At 43.7% G+C, this 22360-nt stretch overlaps 2 protein-coding genes across 3 annotated transcripts in view; both read left to right on the top strand.

The window, feature by feature from the left end:
• Positions 1-5494, top strand: part of DBR1 (debranching RNA lariats 1) — a 28014-nt gene extending 22520 nt beyond the window's left edge. The window contains exon 8 of the mRNA XM_024218641.2: positions 3106-5494. Within this exon, the coding sequence (XP_024074409.1) occupies positions 3106-3775 (670 nt within the window). The 3' untranslated portion in view covers positions 3776-5494. The remainder of the gene's footprint in view (positions 1-3105) is intronic.
• A 3407-nt stretch (positions 5495-8901) lies between these two features.
• The window catches only part of ARMC8 (armadillo repeat containing 8), a 205189-nt gene continuing 191730 nt past the window's right edge, over positions 8902-22360 (top strand). For both annotated transcript variants that reach the window (XM_024218622.2, XM_024218621.2), the window contains exons 1-3: positions 8902-8980; positions 12509-12585; positions 18838-18909. In XM_024218622.2, coding sequence (XP_024074390.1) covers positions 8936-8980; positions 12509-12585; positions 18838-18909 — 194 coding nt within the window. In that variant the 5' untranslated portion in view covers positions 8902-8935. The remainder of the gene's footprint in view (positions 8981-12508; positions 12586-18837; positions 18910-22360) is intronic.

Below are 22360 nucleotides of genomic sequence, written 5' to 3'. Positions count from 1 at the left end.
AAAGCTTCAACTGATTTGCTGGTGCGATGTGCATCCAAATCTTCAGGAGCCTTAGAATGAAAAATGTTAAAAAGATGAAACTTTCTTTACTAAGTCCAGATGTTGAGACCACCGAAAGCAGTTATTTAGTATGGGAGGGATTATCACTTTACTACTGCCTTCACCACCCTTCTCCAGAGCCTGCAAACCGTGAACCTATTCTATAAACTTTGGCAAAAGTGCAAGCAGAAGACAGCCTTGCAAATATCCATTAAACAGGATTTCACTGCCCTGCCTGCCACACACGCGTGTCCCTCCCTCCCTCCCCCCCCACTGTAGAGTGAGAGTAAAAGTTAACTTTCCTGCTGCAATAGTAAGTCTCTGATCAGTATCCTTATCCAGCTACAGACTATAGCTTTGGAGGCCACTTTATCTTTAAGCCTTGGTGAAGGATCAAATGTCTGAGACTTCCTAAACAATAGATCTTATTGTACTGTGGACATCCAGGTGATGTAGCCTTCCCTCCTTTAGGAATTTTGGGGTCAAATGAGGCAAGGGTGATTCTCCTGTTGGAAGACTGATTTGTTGGGCCTACATTCTGGCAGAGACCCAAGCATGACCTTTACCTTGCAATGTCATACATTAGCTTGCAAATTTTCTACTCTTCTTACACAGCATGCTACTACTAGAAACTGGACTCAAAAATAGAAGTTGCAGGATCACAAATTGAGTAAGTCAGTAATGTGATGCAGGTGCAAAAAAAGGCAAAGGTCCCTTTGGGATATAGTAACAGGAGTGTCATATGTAAGACATGTGAAGTAATTGTTCTGCTCTACTCTGCACTGCTGAGCCCTCAGCTGGAGTACTGTGTCCAGCTTTGGGCATCACACTTTAGGAAAAATGTGGACAAATTGGAGAGAGTCCAGAGGAGATAAACAAATTATAAAAGTTTTAGACAGTATGACCTAAGGAAAGGGTTTTTTTTGTTTTTTAAATCTGGACATGTTTAGTCTTGAAAGAACACTGATAGGGGAACCTGGTAAGTCGTCTTATGTGTTAAATGCTGCTACAAAGAGCATGGTGAGCAGTTGTTCTCCATGTTTGCTGAAGTTAGAAGAAGTAATTGGCTAATGCTGGATCAAGAGAGATTTAGGTTAGATATTGGGGGGAAAACTTTATAAGGATAGTTAAGCTCTGAATAGGGATGTTGTGGAATCCCCATCCTTGGAGGTTTTTAAGAACAGGTGGGACAAACACCTGTCAGGGAGGGTCTGGGTATATTTGATCCTATCTCAGTATGGGTGGCTGGATTAGATGATCTCTCAAGGTCCCTTCTGTGATGGGATCCCCGGGGTGCAGCCTGGGACTGTGGGACTGCTGTGCCCCCTTAACTCTCTCCAGCCTGGGCTGTGTCTCTCAATGCCTTGCTAGTGACAAGCAGCAAGCCTCTCCAGGTGCTATCGCTCAGCACTACAGCATGTGGAGCCCCACACCCAGCTAGATTGCATGAATGCTCCCAGAGCCACTCATGAATCACACAGAGAAAGGCACTAGCTAAATCCTCCCAGCCTTGTAACTCAGGAATACACTGTCTTGCACTGCTCAAGCAGTGCAAATTTATTAATTGGTTCACCACTTCATCAATGGAAAGTGGATATACACCAGCCTTTGTAAACCTGAGCAAACACCCTTACCAAACACTTCAGGCAAACTCACTGGTAAAGAGAAACAGTTAAACAAATTTATTGACTACAAAATATAGATTTTAAGTGATAGGCAAAAAGTCAGTTAGTTACCAAAATAAAATATAAGGGTTGAGAGTTTAGACTGTGTGCTATTAGACTGGGCAACATCTAGATTAAGCAGTTTTTCTCACCCCACTGGATACTGCAGTCCTAAATATACAGGTTTGTCCCTTAAACCTGGGCCAGTCCCTTCTGTTGGCATCTTCAGTCTTCTGGGTGTCTTTGTTGTTTGCAGCATAGGTGGTGGAAGGAGAAAAGGCCCAGCATGTGGCCACTGTGTTCTGTTTTATACCCTCAGTCCATGTGCTTGGAGAACACAAGTCCAGGCATGTTTGGTGGGCATTGCTGAGTCTCCAGGCAAGGTTGAGAAATTCCCCTGGCATGTCCTTGTGCAAGTGTGTCATTGAATTGTAACTCCTCTGCTGGACAATGGCTGGTTATGTCTGTTTAGCACCCACCCGCCGGGCGTTGGTTACCTCCCTTGTCATTGTCTCTGGAGAGCTAGTATCTGGGTGCTTCCCAAACCCACATCGTATTTTAGTGACAACCATACAACACATTCTCATAACTTCATATACATTAATGATATACACATTTAGATAGAAAAATGACTTTCAGCAGATCATAACCTTTCCTCTGATACCTCACGCGGCCTGCTTTATATGCAAGATCACAATTGTATATAAATGAGGGATAGGGGAGTTATAGGATGCTCCCCCAAGGTATAGAATGTCACACCTGTTTAAAACATCTATTTGGGTTAGTTTAGCATAAATTAATCTATCCATAGTAGTAATTATATTTTAGTCAGCCGTAATATTTGGGTGGGCATTCTGGCTTTTCCAGTATAAAGCAATTGTGCCTCATTGTTAACAAGTTAGAAATAATTATCTTCCTGTAATGGCATCTCATATCAACTGGGGCTTGCAGTTAAAAAGGCGGCAGGGTTTCAGGGAAGCTGAATCTGTAGTCCTTATGTGGCTATTTCTAGCCTAAAATGTAGATAATAGTTCAGTCAAATGTAAAAGTTCCAATATTCACATCAGTTTGAATGATTGTTCCAAATATTTTAGGTAATCTTAAATTCTTATGCATAGCAAAGGAAGACTTTGCCTCTGTATATGGTATTTGTTAGATCATTACTGGACTCCATAATCTTAAAAGGATAATGATGATGAATTAGAGAGAGTTCAGAGAAGAGAGACAAAAATAGTTTGAGGGATGGAGAAAATGCCTTACAGTGATAGTCAAAGAGCTCAATCTGTTGAGTTTATCAAAAAAGATATGTCTATAAAGAGAACCTCTTCAAACAAGAACAGGAAGAGAGATGTCTTGGCTAGTTGAGCTCAGCAGAATCTGACATTGTTTTTTATTCCTGTAGGTGGGATTACAGTGCAACAGAAGGAGCTCTCAAAGAGATATTGGAAGAGCTGAGCCATAACCTCAAAATTCCTTGTAACTTCAGTGTGACAGCTGCTTGTTATGACCCCTACAAACCACAGAAAAATATGGAACCAGTTCATATAATCAATCCACAGACCACTGAGTTTTGTGCCCAGTTTGGCCTCACTGATATTAATGACAGGATTCAGCAAGTGAAAGAAGAGGGCTCAGTTCGGGGAGAATATGAGGAGGAGGAGGAAATGGACAGTACTGAGTCAGCAGAGGAGCCCAGTGAATATTATACAGATAATTCTGGGCTGTCTTTATCTATTAACCCAGATGAAATAATGCTGGATGAAGAGGGTGGTGATGAAGATCAAAGTACCTGTTCTGTGGATCCTTCACCTGATCACCCTCCTGACTTTTCAGCAAGTTTTTCTGACACCAGGATTGTGCCAGATTCCATGATGATATCCTCTGATGATGCTATGGACTCCACCAATGAAGACCTGGAGAAATCTGGTGTGAGTGAGCAGACTGAAGAGAAGAGCTTAAATGAAAGAGCTTTAAAGAGGATTGGTAAAAATGAGAACGGAAACAGTGCCATGAAGAAAATTAAAAGACGGAATCAGGCTATCTATGCCACAGAGGATGAAGATAAAGTATAATGAAAATGCATTAAGGTCACAGGTTTTATTAACTGCTGTAACTAGCTACCTTTTTTGGTGTGTTGGGGGCAATGGTGAGAGCTTTTAAAATTCAGCATTTGAAGTGATCGGTACCACTTTTATGCTACATACTACCGTATGCTACAAAACTTCTAATGGAGCAGAATACCTGTTTAGTATTCTTTTTCTTGCTCAGTCCTTTTCAACTAAGTGTATTGTAGAAAGATTTCAAGTTTGTGTATAATCAGTTTGTTCTGCTTCAGCTTTTGATAATTAACTCATTTTATCTACATTCTGCTTTGCCTCCATATAATAACTGTAATACTTAGTGAACTGAGGAAGAATTTCTTTAAATTGTAGTTAGGTTTGGAGGGAGAGGATCTTTGCATTGCCTTTAATGCTGTCTTTCAGCTAAAGGTAACACTTAGTACAGAATAGCTAATGCAGTAATTGTCTGCAGTGTGGTTAAAAGCAGTACTCCCAAGATAAAAAGAGCAGTAAGAGAAGATGATCATGATTTTTATTTCTCTGGAGTTACTGTTTCTGCAGTGGAAAATCTTGGCAGTTGGTGTCTTTAAAAATATGAATATGTATTATATGCATTGTCTAATACTGGTTTTAAATTTTAATTCAGATATATACAGAAAAGAAATCTCACATTGCAAACAAATTATGACTGAGGTGGTTACGCTAATGCGTTGAAGGCAAGTGCATTTGTTTTCAATATAAATTCTCGTGTGTTTCTCTCCCAAAAGTTCAGAACAGTATTTCAAAATTAAAATACTAATGGAAGCTAAAATTATCTAGCAATAACCTCAGAGACATTTGTATCTGAATTACTGCCTCAATAACTCCGAATCTGAATCTTCTGACTTTATGGGTAAGCTGTTGTGTTTGGTGCTTTCAGGGGAGAGGGCTGAAAGTTTTTATACACTTACAATAGGTAGTGATGGATGTAGTAAATGTTACCTAACATGTTCCATTAAGATCCTGTTTGCAGTTGCTTATAACTTTGTCAAACTCTAACTATTTGGGCTAAAATTTTTCATGCCAGCTCTCTTACTTGGAAACTTTAGGCAAAAAACCTATTTCCTAATCTCAGAATGAGATAAGGAGATAGATGAAAGAACTAGGCACATTTCTTCTAGAGAAGGCTGAGGGACACAATCTTCAAATATGTAAGAGGTTATCGAAGAGGATAGTGATCTTTTGTTCTCTCATGTCCACACAGGGTGGGAGAAGAAATAATCAGCTTAGTTTGTAACAAGGGAGTTTCAGGTTAGTTAGAATGTTTTTTCTAATATCTAAGGATAGTTAAGTACAGGAACAGGTTACTTAGGGAGGCAGTGGAATCGCCATCACTGGAGGCTTTTAAGAACAGTTTAGACAAACACCTGTCAGGGATGACCTAGGTTTTACTTGGTCCTGCCTCAGTGCAAGGGGGATGGGCTAGCTAGATGATGTCTCAAAATCCCTTCTAGCCCTATATTTGTGGGTGGTTTTTTTTGCACATTAAATTTAATTGTTTTGTTGAAGCTCTAATGCCTCCATCATTTGGTGCTAAAATTTGAGGGGGTTACCTTACTGTTAGTGATATGCCTTTCACTGTCCCCATGAAACTCTGTCAGAGTTATGAACCTCTGAAAATTGTTGTTTGCATAGACTCAAACTTCTTAGGCCTGATCTACACTGGGGGGGAATTGACCTAAGATATGCAACTTCAGCTATGAGAATAGCATAGCTGAAGTCGACGTATCTTAGGTCGAATTACCTCGCATCCTCATGGCGTGGGGTTGACTGCTGCCGCTCCATCGACTCCACTTCCGCCTCTCGCCGTGGTGGAGTACAGGAGTCGACGGCAGACTGATCGGGGATTGATTTATCGTGTCTACACTAGACGGGATAGATTGATCCCTGATAGATTGATCACTACCTGCCGATCTGGCGGGTAGTGTAGACGTACCCTTAGTTTGGCAGCTAAGGAGAAAGTAGCCTGGTTAGAATGCAAACAGATGGGGAAGTGGGCCTGAGCAGAGCAGTGGGGAGCCTGGGATGTGGAGCCAGTGGAAGGCATAGGACGGGGATGTGGCGTTGAGGAGGGAGGAGACTAGGAGTAGGACAAAGAGAGGTTCATGGGACATCCTGTAGAAGAGTCTTAACTACTGTACATGCCTGCTTCAGAATCAGAATGTTCAGGTTGCAAAGTCAAGGATTCTCAAAAGCTGGACCTGAAACCTAAGCTGGGCCCCTTTGTTCATATGCATTATGGTAAACTTGCATGTTATTTTTTTCCATAAACCCCCTGCTTCTTTCAGGGCACAGAATGGATGACACTTTGTGAGCAGATATCTTATGCTCATTTTATCCTTATTTAATGTGTGTGGCTCTATTGTCTTATTTACTGCACATCATTCAACATTTACTCTCAATACAGTATTTCATATGGGCGCTCATTGCTGTAGCATCTGAGTGCTTCACAAATGAAGTTAGCCTGTGTCACCGATGGTGGTGCAATCTCTGCAAAGCAGTAAAATGACTAGGTGGAAGTCAGTTTCAAGGTTGCTGTGCTGATCTTATAGGATCAAATTCACTATCAATTTTGTGTGCATGGCTCCAATGTGACTTTACTGGTGCACAGTACCCATGGTGAGGCCAAGCAAAAATTCCAGATATCATGGAATGGTACAAGCCTTGATCACTAGGTATATCCAATGTACCTTTGGGTTACATAGATCAACCGTTGACATTCAAAGAACACCTCAAGAACCTGAAAAAGAAAGTGAAGTTCTGGAATTGTGTACACCAGAAAATGGCCAACACAAAATGGGGAGCTGACCCCAAAACACTTTGAGCAACCAGTCTTGCTCTGTGCTATTCAACTATGGAGTATAATTATGTCTTAGAGTGGTCCCCTTTTACTAGATGCTCTGTGGACTGTACTGTTTCTACATAGTTTTTCTGGAACTCCATATTAGAGGTTTGCTGGGGTCCTTAGCTTATGTCTAACACAAGGAATGTCTAAACCAATAAGCCACTACCCTTTTATACTGCCTCCATTCCTAAGCACTAGCATATGTGTTTAATATAAAGGGGGTTTGAATTGCAGGTACGATGAGAGTAAATGGGTCACAAGTGTCATTAACACTGAAAACTAAATCACACTATGGTGATGGTTTCACTTTTCACCCAAGCTATGCAATGGTTTAAGCTCGATTGGCAAACCCATGAATGAACCTCCTATTAGGTACTATTAGGGTTACCATATTTAAAAAATAAAAAAAGAGGACACTCTATGGGGCCCTGGCCCTGCCCCAACTCTGCCCCTTCCCCAAAGTCCCTGCCCTAACTCCGCCCCCTCCCCTGAGTGCCCCACATTCCCCCTTCTCCCTCCCAGCCACGCAAAAAGGGCTGCCCGAGCGCTACTGGCTTCACGGTTTGCTGGGCAGCCGCCAGACCCTGCGCCCCCGGCCGGCGCTTCCCCAGGGCAGCTGGAGCCCGGGAGGGGAAGTGCCCAGCTGGGGGCGCAGGGTCTGGAGGCTGGCCGGCAAACCGTGAAGCCGGTAGCGCTCAGGCTTCAGGCAGCCCCTATGCCTCCGGACCCTGCGCCCCCAGCCGGGCACTTCCCCTCCAGGGCTCCGGCTGCTGTGCTCCTCCCCTGACTCTTCGGCTCTGTTTAAGAGCCGAGCTGCCCGAGCGCTACTGGCTTCGGGCAGCCCCCATGCCTCTGGACCCTGCGCCCCCGGAGCCCAGGAGGGGAAGTGCCCGGCCGGCGGTATTTTTCCCGGACGTGTTCGGCTTTTTGGCAATTCCCCCGGACGGGGGTTTGATTACCAAAAAGCCGGACATGTCCGGGAAAAATCGGACGTATGGTAACCCTATGTACTATGAGCAGAGCCCAACCAAACTCTGCACATCTGCAAGTGCCTGGGGAGTCAGACTAATTTTCTTATTGTCAGTGGAAATGCCCAATGTGTTCCCCAAGACAGGCTCCTACTTTTGAATCTGCTTGTATTTTTTGGTTTCAATTTCAGATTGGCACACAAACTTATCACAGACCATTTGTAACTGCACCAGTCTTAGAACTCACCAAGATATCTTCTGGCTATTACAGATATGTAAAGAGCATTCCATGGAATGGCACTCTCAGCCTAAGATTCCCAAAACTAGTAAGGGAATACGAGCCAAAACCCATTAATTTGCCACAGCCGTTGTCCTGCAGTAAAAGTGGTCTTTTCCCTGTCATTTGAATTTATTTCTATTGCCAAGATTTAGTGTAGAAAACCAGAATGAACATGTTCTAGTGTTAAGGATATTTTCTATTTGTGTTAATGGATAAGAATCCTTTAAATTAACTTAATTTAGTTTTCTATAGTACACTGACTCGAATACTACATTTTTATTTTTTGCTAGAACTATGCACGTGTCCTTGCACTCACCATCTTGCGCTCCCTCCCCTTCCATCCCCACCTCCCTGTGCTCCCTCCCCCTCCAGCCTTATCCCATTGTGCTCACTCACCTCCTTGCGCTCCCTTTCCTTCCATCCCCACCCCACGTCGTCCCTGCACTTTCATTCCCACCCAATCGCCCTGCGCTTCTTTCCTCCTCCCACTCACCTCCTTGTGCTCCCTCACCACACTGCTCACTCACCTCCGTAGGTTCCCTCCCTCCTCCCCCTCATCTCCCTGCGCTCCCCGAGCTCCCATCTGCACCCCACCTGTGCTCCCATCTCACCTCTCTGCATTCCCGCCTCCCCACCCTGTCTCCCTGCGCTCCCCCCCCTTCCCCGCCACAGATCAGAGGGGTAGCAGTGTTAGTCTATCCACAAAAACAACAAGGAGTCCGGTGGAACCGTAAAAACCTCTGTGGTGCTGCTGGCACATGCGCACTGTAACTCTCTTCCCCCCTCCAATCAAGAGGAAAAATTCCGTCCCCCCCTCTTCAGGGCGCCAAAGGCCTAAGTGGGCGCACGCGCACTCGTTTGGGCCATAGACAGAGAGTTTGGATTCGGTGTTAGCCGATTCGTTAGAGCAACTCCTGTGGCCCGGCCGGGCGCTAGTACCGCCCCCTCCCCCACCCACGGCGATGGGCCGGGCTCGGCGGCGGTAGCACTGGCCGCCTCGCGCGGGGTTGGGTGCCGTCGTTGCCGCGCGCGCCCCCAAGATGGCGTGTGTGCTGGAGACGCCGCTCCGCATGAGCGTCCTCTCGGTGAGTGCCCGGCCCTTCCCCCGCGGGGCCCTGGAGCCCGCTCGGCGGCTTGTCCTGCGCGGTGTCATGTAGGAGGGGGAAACCCGACGGAGCCCCAGTAGGAGCGCGGGCCGCCGGGGGCTCTGGCTCCCCCTGCCCTTCCCCCCGGGTGCCGGGGGCCCTGGCTCGCTTACTGAGGTCAGCGTGGATCTGCCCCAGGCGAGCAGCGTTAGGTGCTGTCAGGCGGGGACGCTCCCCCAGACTTGCCCTGTTGGGCCCGCGGCCAGGGGCTTGGCTGTGCCTGCCATCATGGCCTGTGCCTGTCAGTGCAGAGATAGGAAGTTCCCCCCTGCTGTGAGTGTGACCGCCAGTGCCCGACGCCTGTGCGTCCCCGGGGAGGGGGAGAGAGACTCGGGAGAAACCACAGGGGCCCAGGGTGGGTAGAGAGAGCCACCTCAGTTCGCTTTCTCGTCCCTCCTAGCTCTTCGTCTACTACTGAGGACGGCGGGCCCCAAGCAAGATAAGACACCCCCTTGTGGAGCTGGGGAGGATCCAGGAGGGACGCACTGAAGGGAAAAGAGATGGGAAAGAGATGATAGTGTGGGTGGGGAAGCACATATGAGACATGGGGAAGAGGTGAAAAAGGATAGAGGAAATAGATAAAACTAGACAAATTGGAAAATAGCATGAAAGAGGGAGAGAATGTGTCTGTTGGAAAAAAAGGAATAAAGAAATGAAAATGGTGCCTCTCTGAAGACAGAAAACTTATAGCTTAGTGATCTTTTGTGTATGTATTTGTATTTTATTGTGTGGCTAATAGATGCCCAATAGCTAGATGTGAGGAAAGATGTAAGAACCAAAACAGTATTTGTATACTAACACTTTGTGTTGGATACTCTAATTTAAAAAAATCAATGGCTTGGATGTTAAATATTCAGGATTCTCTGGTTCTTTTTGTTGCAATATATTCAATTCTCAGTGGTTTTTTTTCTTTTCTTTTTTCCCTGTTGCAGATATGGTAGTATTACTTCCTTTTTTCAGAAAGTACTCATTTTACCTTCCTCTACCTGTATTGGTGTTGAGTCTACACACTCTCACTATAAACTTCGCACCATATATAGGGATACAGGGTCCTTGCTTATGAAAACTGCTGTCAGTTCAGGGCTTTTAAAGCTCCCTTGCCCATTCATCACTGGCAAGTGGTAATTTTGTCTTGGTCACTGAAGACTGCTCTTTGTAGTACTTCTGATGGCCATGTTGCTGCTGTCTTGTGAAGAGGCTCATCCACTGCTGCTCTGCTGACATGGTGTAGACAACATGTTGCCCTCGCTCTACAGCACTGGAGTTTTAGAGTGGAAAAAACAGGAATCCTAGCATGAAAGCATTTCCTCTTCCTGTTGGCCTGAAGGGAGGAGATAACAGACAGAATACGCATGGTGGTTGCACTCTAGTGCCACCCACCATTGCACTGAGAAAAAGTGGGAGATTGTGATTAGAAAAAAAGGAAAGTGTGTCGTGTTTCTTTGATTTTGTTATAATTGGCAGTGTTTTTATTTAAATGGCAAAATAAAGGAATACATTGCCCCTTCGCCTCTGGGTAACAGTGTTTATTACTGAATGCAACTGTCCCATATCTTAAAATGAAAACATTGTGAACCAAAATCCTACTTGCCAGTCTGAAATGGGTACCTTAAAAGCTGAAGTATCTGTGTCTTTAATTTTTATTATTAAGCTTTTAAGTAGCGTGAAGATAAGTGCTACTTGTGTTTTAATAGAATAGTGCCAAGGTTATACCCCAGTTACTACTTGTTTTTTATATTACAATTTCTTTTCGCTACTCCTTACAAGATAGAAGGATATATATTTGGAATAGTGAGCAAATAAATTCTGGTAACAATAACTATGAAAAATCTGTGGGGGTTTGACAGACTGCTTCTTATGGATATTGGTGATGAGATGTTCCTCCCAGCAGTGAGTGAACAAGTTAACCTTTGTGTGGCAGGGTTAGTGCTAGTCAATAGGCTAAAGGACAGTCAAGATTAGAATCTGCACTTATTGGGAGGTCTTCATTTTGCATCTATACACAATTAGGGTTTGCTTCGGATATATTTCTGGTGGCAGTGAAAGTCCACTACTGAGCCCGTTCTATTCTCAAAAGCTTCATCCTTGGGACAGATAGCCAAACGCTCCTGTAGAATGTAGGTGGCATAATGAATCAGGGGGCCTTTAGGTTCTTCTTGTTTCTCCCAGATAGTCATGAGACGGTAGGGAGGAAGATAGTGGACATTCTTGAAATCCAGCTGGATAAAGAGGAGTAATCTAAATCCAAGGGCAAATATTTCCCCACTCAAAAAACTTAGTTCCCTTTCATTCCTCAAGGAAGTCACTGGGGAGCAATGTGAGAAGCTCAATAAAGGGAATAGGCTCAGCTGCCAAACAATACCATTTTTCCAGGTTGGCATCCATTCTTCTAAACTGGATGCCTGTAGTTAGCTCTACATGTTAGTTTAGGAAAGCCTAAATAAGTCATCAGACTTTCAGGAGTGCCAAGTACCGGCAAATTCCATTAAAGTCAGTGGAATCTGTGGGTGCTCTCCACCTTTGGAAAATTAGGCCACTTTTATTGTGGCCTGATTAATTCATTTTCTGGGAAGTTGAGAACAGTTTGCTGAGATCAAGGAAACACTTCGTTGTATGTCATCGTGAGCTTGGAGTGGAAGCTTTTCCCCCCTTCTTCCCTTCTGCCACTGTTGATTTGGGATGCTAGTCACTTGCATGCACTTCCAACCTTGGACATCTTAAGGGAAAATAACTAATCACTGGTGCATAAATATTTAGCGGATACATATGTTGTTTCTGGGATCAGAGTTTTAAATTAGTCTTGTGAGGAATGCAGTGTGTATTGTTACTGTATGTGATGGAGTGTGTTGGACTTATTTATAGAAAGGCAGACTCTGTCAATGAAAGTGGTGAATGTGTTGTGTGAGGGTAAGGTGTATTAAAGAAGGATACCTTAACTGATCACTCCCTTGTTTTTAGGGCGTATATAGGTGGGTATTCCTCTTGAGCAACCTTAACTGTTTTATTAACTTTTTTCCTGTGTGGGGTTATAATACACTTCCACAGAAAAAGTTAACCAAGCGGTAATGTTCTGCGAGTGTTGCCTTTCCATTCAACCACAAAAAAGTGGTTAAATTGCAAATTAAGACAACCCTGACATCTAGACCAAACATGACTCGTATGCCTCAAACACAAACATTAGAATGCCCAAATGCCAACACAATGCCTGTACAACTCCCTTTCATTCCCAATGTATGAATACCAAAATATGCACATCCCATTCAAAATTGCACTCTCTCACACAGTGTTAACTCCCAAATTAGAAGTTGTTTGGTTGTAAATGTCATGCATTTGAATGTGATCGTGCAGTTCTATCACAGTCTTGTCTGGTAGGTTTTATAGAGTTTTGTGTCTCATTAGGCATTGCTGTTAATTTGGAATTTGCCACTGCATGAATTGACAAAGTATAAATTGTCTTTTTCTCCGTAGGAAGTAACTGCTAGCAGTCGCCATTATGTTGACAGATTATTTGATCCTGATCCCCAGAAAGTCCTGCAAGGTGTCATGTAAGTAATATGAACTTGAGTTTGAAGTTCTATCATTAGTAGTCTAGGTTTGCTTGAAACCCAGCAGCTTTGCACTTGAAGGGAAAGAAAGAGGTACTCTGCAAATTTCTACATGAATTTATTTTGGAAAGTATTACATGGATCGAATACAAACACACAATCACGTTTTAGTATATTATCACTTTGTAGTGCATACTGTTGGTAGCAGAGCCTCACAATCACCAGAAGAGTAGCACGTGCCCTCCTTTCAGGTCTGATCGGAATTCTGTCCTTATTCCATCACCACAGCAGATATGTCCAACCCCTGCTTCAACAGTCTTCCCTTTCTAGTACGTATAGAACATTGTATTGACCTTCTGACTCAGCCTCAACACAGGGAAGCCCTCTCTCAACTTGCTCAGGCAGAATCTGTTTTTTCTCTTCCTCTAGCCTAGCATCAGTAGTAGTAGGGAGAAGGTGTTGATAGAAAGATTTTGAAGGAGAACTTTCAGGGTTTGTTGACTGGTGCTATAAGGTTGTTTCCTGTCTCCACTTGGGTCCACAAATTCTTCATCCCTCCACCTTTACACAGCAACACTGCGAAAAAGTCCTTGAGCTGCCCAGGACTGACTTCCTGTGACAGGCTGTCTCCTTGCCTTTCTATTGTCTCTTCCTGGATGATGTTAACTGGGTTTACTAGAAGATATGAAAGGACCAGGTATTCAGAGGGCCAGGAGACATATAAGGGATGGGGGGATGTCTCATACTGCCAGTGGACAGCTTGTTTTTCCATGTGTCCCAGAGTGTGTCTTGGCGCTAATGCCTGGCCCCTCTGTGGATTACTAGCTTGAAAGTCCACAAACACACTACAACACTGCCTCTTGGGTCAGTCTGCTCTTATAGAACTAGAAACACCTCAGGCTCCCATCTGGCTCTTAAGCCTCAAGTTGTTCTCTGTTTAAACAGCATCTCTGACTTGGATCAAGACACCCTTCCCTACCCCAGATCATGAAGTGTAAATGTTACAGATTCTTTGTCCTCACTCAGTATAGAAAAATTAGACTCCATCTCCACTCTCCTTTTCCCCATGCTTGCTTTTTGAGAAGGCCAAGGTCCACAGTCTCACAGATGGTTCCTTCCCAAGCACATCTCATTTTCTAGCCAAGTTTGGCCATAAGTCTCTAAGGAGAAATTGTCTAAAAAGAAGCAAAAATTGCAGTCAGCCTCTTCAGATAACTCAACTAATCATCGAAAGCATTTCCCTAGATCAGAGGCATCGGACTCATTCTGTGGTGAGGACTTCATTACCTTTTCACTCAGGCTGTGGGCTGGGAATAAAATTCATTGGCAAGAAGTGAATCTTACAGTCTAGTCTGACTGCAGAATGTACTCTTCAGTTAGTGAAGTTAAATATTGCATTAAAGACAATTTAAATAAATGCATTTTGTTTCCTCCCTTTTTGTCAAATTAGCTCTTTGTTCCCACTGTAGACAGTCCTCCCCACACCCCTACTCCTTCTATCAACTTTTCTTGTCTCAATCCTATGTTCTGGACACTGCATCCTGCCTCTTTCTCACTGCACTCCTCCCCATGGTACTTATATGCATTCCTTTCTCACCCACCCTTCCCCTTTAGGACTTGGGGTCTCACCTCTTGCTTTCCCCCACCTTTTGGGCACTAGTGCTGTGGGGTGCAGCAGGGGACAATTCTCCCCTGAACTGTTTGCTTCAAACAGCCAGTTCTTCTGAGCCTGTTGCTGTGGGCCTTGGCAGCAACATGTGAGGGAGAAGCTTCAAGGAAGAGACTGCCTTGAAATTAGAGCAGTAGCCTCTGGGTGGTGGAGGCAGCCAATACTTTTAACATTTTTAAATCCACAGGTCCAGGTAACTTGTATCCAAGAGGTTTTTAAAAAAGAGCTGGTTGAAGATCTTGCTTGAGAATTGATGTTCATTTTCAAAAGGTCTTGGAATACTGGAAAAGTTCCAGAAGACTGGAAGAAAGCTAATTTGCCAATATTTTAAAAGAGTAAACGGGATGACCTGTGTAATTATAGGCCTGTCAGTCTGACATCAACCCCGAACAAGATAATGGAGCAGTTGATGTGGGATGAATAAAGACTAAAGGGAGGGTAATATAGTTAATGCCAATCAACGTGGGTTTATGGACAATAAATCCTGTTAAACTAACTTGATATCTCTTGTTGATGAGATAAGTTTGATTGAGAAGGGTAACATGTTGATGCAATATACTTACCTCTGGAGCATAGACCAGCCCTAAGTCGATGTAAGGCAGCTTACGTTGACCTAACTCTCTAGGTGTCTACACTACAATGGTGCTCCCGCTGATGTAAGTCGCCCACTACATCGACCTAGTAACTCCACTTCCACTTTCCCCCTCCCCGCCCAATCCCTTACCAGGAGACTGTCAGTCTTGGGTTCTTCTCTGCCCCCATTCCCCAGTCCCTCACTGGGGGGCTGTTGGGCTCTCCTTCCCCTCCCTCCCTCAAATCCCTCACTGGGGGACAGCAGGGCTCCAGACTGGCAGCCCCAGAAGCGGGGCTAGTGCTCTGGGCTGTGAGGGGCTGTCAGCGCCCCACAATGCCTCTCTTCAGTTGGTGGAAGAGCTCCTGGTGAGGACCCGCACTGCCAACAGAAGGAGCCACTGTGGACATGAAAGCTGCTGTAATTACTGCGGTGGCTATATGTCGACTTGTCTTCATTTTGATGTGTAGACAAGGCCTTAGACTTCTGTGAGGCATTTGACTTGGTACCGCACAACATGTTAATTAAAAAAAGAACGATATCTAATTAACATGGCACATATTAAATGGATTAAAAACTGGCTAACTGATAGGTCTCTAAATATAATTGTAAACAGGGAATCATCATGGAGGGGGTGTGTTTTTACTAGGTTCCCACAGGGTTTTTGACCCTATACTATTAAACATTTTTATTAATGACCTGGAAGAAAACATAAAATTATCATTGATAGTTTGCAGGTGACCCAACAAATGGGGGAGTGGTAAATAATAAAGAGGATAGGTCATTGATACAGGGTGATCTGGATTGCTTGGTAAGCAGGCGCAAGCAAACAATATGCTTTTTAATATGGTTAAATGTAAACATATACATCTAGGAACAAAGAATGTAGGCTACTCTTACAGAATGGGAGACTCTATCCTGGGAAACAGTGACTCTGAAAAGGATTGGGGATATTGATGGATAATCAAGCTGAACATGAGGAGCTCCCAGTAGGACACTGTGCCAAATGAGCCAATGCATAAACAGGGGAATCTCGAGTAGGAGTAGAGAGGTTATATTGCCTCTGTAGTTGGCACTGGTGTGACTGCTGCTGCGATACTGTGTCCAGTTCTGTTTTCCACAATTCTGGAAGGATGTTGATAAATTAGAGAGGTTCAGAGAAGAGCCTCAAGAATGATGAAAGGATTAGAAAATATGCCTTATAGTGACAGACTGAAGGAGCTCAATCTGTTTAGCTGAACAAAGAGCATAAGGGGTGACTTGATTACAGTCTATAATTATCTAGATGGGTAACAAATATTTGATAATAGGCTCTTCAGTCTAGCAGAGAAATGTATAACACAACCCAATGGCTGAAAGTTGAAGCTAGACAAATTCAGGCTTGAAATAAGGTATAAATTAACAGTGAGTAGTTAATCAGTGGAACAGTTTATCAAGGGTTATGGTGGATTCAACATAACTGGTAATTCTTAAATCAAGATTGGATGTTTTTCTAAAATATATGCTCTAAGAATTATTTTGGGGAAATTCTATGGTTTGTGTTACACAGGAGGTCAGACTACATGATCACAGTAGTCCCTTTTGGCTTTGGAATTTATGAAGAAGATATGCTGAGCAGTTGCAGCAGCCACAGGCCTCAGTGAGATTTGTGTGTCCACTAGGGACATAGGAGCTGTGTGTGAGTGGAGCATAGGGTGACCAGATGTCCTGATTTTATAAGGACAGTCCTGATATATGGGGCTTTGTCTTATATAAGTGCCTATTACCCCTCAGCCCCTGTCCTGATGGATCACACTTACTGTCTGGTCACCCTAGTGGAGCATGCTCATTGCAGGCAGGTTCTTTGGAGAACAGAGCTGCCAGCCTCTAACAAAGCTCTGAGCATCTGCATATAACTTGGTCAAATTTGGGTGGATTTTTCACAGGGAAAGCAAAAGCCAGGTACATCTGATACTAATGCAAACACCACCAAATTTCAAGTCCATGTTCCAAAGCCTGTAGGTGCTAATGCTTCTGAATTAAACTTGGGAAACTTTTTTTAGCACAGGTAAAATGTGTATTTCCCTTCATTCTTGGATATGACTGAACAACTTTTGCTGACGCTTTCCAAAATGTCAACCAGAGGCAGGCATATATATATATTTTCCTTGTTTTTCCCTGGCTTTTGGGGGGCGGAAATCAGGAAGAGATGAAAACACTAATCTTTCTGTTGACCTTGCTTAAATAGCGGTATAGAGAAAAGCAAACACAAACTGACAAGCAAATCCAATTAAAATTGTGTCTGTAAATATATAATTCCATGGATTGCACTGTAACTCTAATCTTGGTGGAAACTGTTTAGTGCACCTGTTGCGAATATTGTTTTCTTAACACTAACTCTTTCTTAGTTGGCATGGTGACTAGACTTCAGTTAGGAACACATACACATGCTCTCACACACTTAATCTTCTAAAGTTTATTTTAATGTGTGGTTTTTTTTTTAAAGGCACTTGAATTGTTTTGCTCTTATCTAAATCCCCCCCAAAAGGTCCAACATGGGAATGCTTTGGCTGTAAAGGGATAATTTATTGAAAAAACTGTGAGTGAGTGAAAATAGAGGGCCTTAATGGCAGTCTGAACATTGCTTTGGATAGAGCACTCTCTAATAGTGAACACTGAAGATGAGAAACCATTTGAAAAACGTTGGGGTACAGTTTTACTTAATCTGACTACTGAAAGGTTAGAGTTGTGAAATGCATGAACTGAACTTAGAGGTCTTGTGTGTCTTTCTGCTAGTTAGAAGGGTTTTGAATAGTCAGATGAATTTTTTATGCTTTCTGCATTTGCAAAGTCTAAGCTCATTTAAATCTTGATACAGTTTTAGAGAAGCTAAGAAATTTGTTCTATTGAGTTGTCTGTAAGCTGGTAATGTAACAGACTGCTGGTCTTCCCTGAAACTCATTGAGAATCATGTGTATCATAAAAGCAACTAATGTAAAAAATCCAAGTGGGTGCTTTGTGGTTTTTAGTATACAAAGTAACTTTCTGCACCATATTAGATTGCAAACTAAGCATTTCAACAGGAGCTTGGCTGGGATGTAGAACTGTTATATTAGACAGCTACCTCTTGTTTGGAGTAGTCCTGCCTTCTTATCCTAGGTATTATCTAACCCCCACTACCATACAATCTGAGCACCTTACAGTCTCTTAATGTATTTATTCTCATAACATCCCTGTGAGGTAGGAAAGTGCTGTTGTCTCCACTCTACTGCTGGGGAACCTGAGGCATAGAGGCTGTTGTTTGCAGTGTTGTTGTAGCCGTGTTGATCCCAGGATATGAGACACACAAAGTGGGTGAGATAATATCTTTTATTGGACCACCTTCCGTTGCTGGAAGACCTGAGGTCTTCAAGCTTCTTTTCCACCAATAGAAGTTGGTCCTACAAAAGATATTATCTCACCCACCTTGTCTCTTGCATACAGGTTGTAACCTTCACTAAGGTTATAGAGGAAGCCTGTGGCCGACCACGGAGTTGAACGCTTGTCTCCAGGGTCCCAGGCTTGCACCCTAATCACTGGACTATCCTTCCTCTCCTCCTTCCTCTTCCCCTTGGTAAGAAGTGACTTTTCCTTGCTCCCATCAGAACAGTGATTATGATTTCACATTACTGAGGTTTAATGTTTTACCCACAGCTGACTTATTTTAGATGCTGGATGAAGTGGGTGGGTATGATCAAGTGGTCCATCTGACTTCATCAGTAATGACTCACTTCCACATGTGATTCTAACGTGAAGTGGTGTGGGTTTTTGCTCATTTGAATGAGTTGGGGCATAGTGGAAACCTGAAGATCTGGGTTTTGTGGCCAAAGATGTTGGAAAATATTGTGTCCTGAAGCAGTGTTCAGCCATGTAGGTGCAGCATGAGATCTGAAAGACTTTGATAGAATCTGTGGAAACAGGGCTCAATTCTATAAAATTTACTTAGTACCTCAGCATAATTTACCAGGGTTTGTTTTTCTTTCTGGATTTACAGAGATATGAAAAATGCTGTAATTGGAAACAACAAACAAAAAGCGAACTTGATTGTTTTGGGAGCAGTTCCAAGGTATGTCCTCTGCTACTCTCCTTTTCACTGATTCACAATAGGTTGGGGATAAAGATCTCTACATCACAGGCACTGCTTTTGACCTGATTTTGAAAGCTGTAGTTGACTGATTACTTTCCCTAATGTAACTTTGAGAGACTTGGAATATCTAACTTCATGTATTACAGAACAGGTGATTGAGTAATTATGCTTTTCATTTGGAATGTTAAGGAATTCATTAAAGCAGCCTTGGCATATTGTTATGAAAACCTACCAGCCTAAGTACAAAATCTAATTTCCAACTTTTACAACATTGATGATAGATAAGTGATTATATTTTACTCCCATGCTGTAGCAAATTACTTGGTGAGATGGCTAGCAGAATTTTGCAATTTTACATTAAAGGTACCATTCTAAAGCAATAATGTAATAAACACAAATATAACCTTAGCTTCTGTCCCTTATCCAGTTCAGAGAATAACAAAAATAAAGAAATAATTTCACAGTATCACCAACTTATTGCTTCAGCAAGTGTTAATGCTTCCTGGTTCCACTGGTGCAAATTAATGGGATGCTTCTTTTGTGCTTTTCTGGTATCCAATGAGAAATTGTCATTTTGTGACTCTTCCCTTCCCCTCCACAAGGCTTGGCTGTCATTCAGCCTTTAGCTGCAGCAAGGTAACAGGAGGGGGAATATGTGGAAGAACAGAGTGCACCAATTGTACTGTCATTGTGCAGCCCACTCTTGGTCCCAACTCAGGTCCCGGTCCCCCCTCCTGAGGCAGGTTCTGGTGGCTCATGAAAGAGTCGTTTGCGTTAACAGGATCTATCTGCTCTTCCCTGGCAGGATGGTGAGCTTGTGGGGTGACGGTAGTTTTCCAGATTCCCCAGGAGTTTACACTGATGAAAAGGCTCTCCAAAACCTGGTGAACTTTCCCTTTTCCTTCCCTCCTTACCAAATGCAAATAGCATAAAGGAAGACCCCCCAAAAAGATGCCCCCGGGGTTCTCCCTGTGGCGGAGCACTCTTCCTCTTGACCCTTCTAACAGGTGTATCTATTCTTCAGTTTTTGAATCTGGCTTTCCTTCAAACTGAGCAGAACTTACAAGCCTTTGTTTGCCCCGTATCTTCCCATCCTCTGCTATTGCTGTGGCTACAGAGAATGAGGAGATCCCCCTTCTTCTGAGCCTGATACTGAATTCCAGAGTCTGTATCCCAAATTCCAGAGTCTGCCAAGATCCTCAATGTCATGAAAATATGTTGTGAGGATCCTAAAGATTCATCCTGTAACTAGAAAAAGATTCTCCATTTATCTTGATACACCTGTAGGGAAAAATCCTTGCCTGTCTTCATTTTGTACTCCTGGGGGCATTCTGCGCTAAAAAAATAAAAATTCTGCACACTATATTTTAAAATTTTGCAGATTTTATTTGTCAAAATAATACTACATAATCATGCCAGTTTAAATTATTTTGGTAATTTATTTCAAAATAGCTGTTAGCAAGTATGTCTGTAACAATATATACACACACTCTCTCGCTCGCTTGCTCGCTCTCTCTCTCTTTTCCCCCCATTCTCCCAGGAGTAGAGAGTTAAAGAAACCCCTATGACAACCTAGTTCCTCTTTCTCTGTCCCCTTCCACTCCACCAGGGCCCAGCCAGGGGGCCAGACACCCACAGCCCCTCCCCCTAAGAGCCCAGCCACGGAGCTCCCCCCCCGACAATATGCCCAACCTCCCTGCCCTCAGAGCCCAGTCATGGGGGGCCCCCGTTGCCCAGACACCTGCCCCCTCTCCCCCCCCCTCCCCAGAGCCCAGCCGTGGCTCCACCAGCCCAGACACCGGCCCCCCTCTACCCCAGAGCCCAGGGATCCAGAGGGAGAAACAGCCTGATGCTTGGTCCCAGGCTTTCATGGAGTTTCCTGCGTGCTGCCGTCTCCTTCCCTCAGGGGAAGCTGGGAACTGCAGCTGCCAGGAACCCTCTAGTTCAGGGGATCTCAAACTGGGGGTCAGGACCCCTCAGGGGGTCGCGAGGTTATTACATGGGGTGTCGCGAGTTGTCAGCCTCCACCCAAAACCCCACTTTGCCTCCAGCATTTATAATGGTGTTAAATACATTAAAAAGTGTTTTTAATTTATAAGGAGGGTCGAACTCAGAGACTTGCTATGTGAAAGGGGTCACCAGTACAAAACTTTGAGAACCACAGCTCTAGTTCTCTCCCCCTCCCCCCAGCAGTGTCTTCTATATGTGAGCTGGGCTCTGCCGGGTCCAGTGGCCCCTAGTGGCGGCCAGCAGCGCTGCAGCCAATTTCTGTGGGGGAAAGCAAAAAGAACGAGGAGTACTTGTGGCACCTTAGAGACTAACAAATTTATTTGAGCATAAGCTTTCGTGGGCTAAAACCCACTTCATACAGACTAACACGGCTTCCACTTTGAAACCTGTGGGAGAAAGGAAATTCTGTGCGCACAACATTCATTTCTGCAAAATTCTGCATTGCGTGGTGGTGCAGAATTCCCCAAGGAGTAATTTTGGTAAAGGTAATGCTGGGAAGTATCATATATTAAGGATTTTAGGGCCATGTTTATTAATAGATATAAGTTGGACTGGGAGACCCCTGGGAAGACTTTTCTCCCTGGCTGGATCATTTAATGACAGTGTCCCCCAAATAATCCTCTGTCCCTTTAGAGGCTGATATAATCACCCCAGGGCCTCTTAGACAGGGATAAATCAGATCACAGAATACTACTTGGAAGACTCGTTTTGCTTCCTATAATGTGGTAGTGAAATTTAGGTAAAAAAAAAAAAGAATGAATGAATTCCAAATCAAAGTCCCCAATGAATCTTTACAGTCCAGTTCCTTTAGGAAATCCAGCCAGCAGGCCAGGCCTTCCCAGAGTAGGGGTCAGAATAAGCATCCCCTTAATGTCAGTTCACTCTGTTCAGTAGGGTAAATTAAGGAGCTGATTTCAAACCTCCCCCCCTCCCCCCCCCCCCCCCCCAAATTGGACTGCAGTTACTCAAGGCAAATTGATTCTCTCCATAGTGACATGGGGGGTATGTTACAGAATTCTTCTCTCCCTCCCACACTGGATAGCCAGGTAGAAGAATTCTGTAACATACCCCTCATGTCACTATGGAGAGAATCAATTTGCCCATAGTATATATAAATAAAATCTCCCCAGCCTCTTCTTTCCTCAATGTAATTATTTTCTGTCCCTTTCCCTGTTCTTCCCTAAGCATTCTTTTGGCAAGTTTTCAATTTATCTTCTTGACAAAGGAGCCACTTACGAATTCTCCCATCCTGATTATTTCTTAGGAGCATCCTTAGCTTTTTTCCATTTCTCAAAAAACAAGGGGGACACTCATCTAAAACTACAAAACTAGTTAGTTCATTAGTCCATTGTCAAAAATTAAAATGGAATCTCATGGGTCCCCCTGTCACTCCTCAGACCAAGGGTTTTTCTGGTGAATA

Source organism: Terrapene carolina, unplaced genomic scaffold (genome assembly GCF_002925995.2).
Source record: "Terrapene carolina triunguis isolate 2854851 unplaced genomic scaffold, T_m_triunguis-2.0 Scaffold88, whole genome shotgun sequence".
Taxonomy (NCBI): Eukaryota; Metazoa; Chordata; order Testudines; family Emydidae; genus Terrapene; species Terrapene triunguis.
Note: the sequence above shows the minus strand (reverse complement) of the source record. Positions and strands in the feature narration are given on the sequence as shown.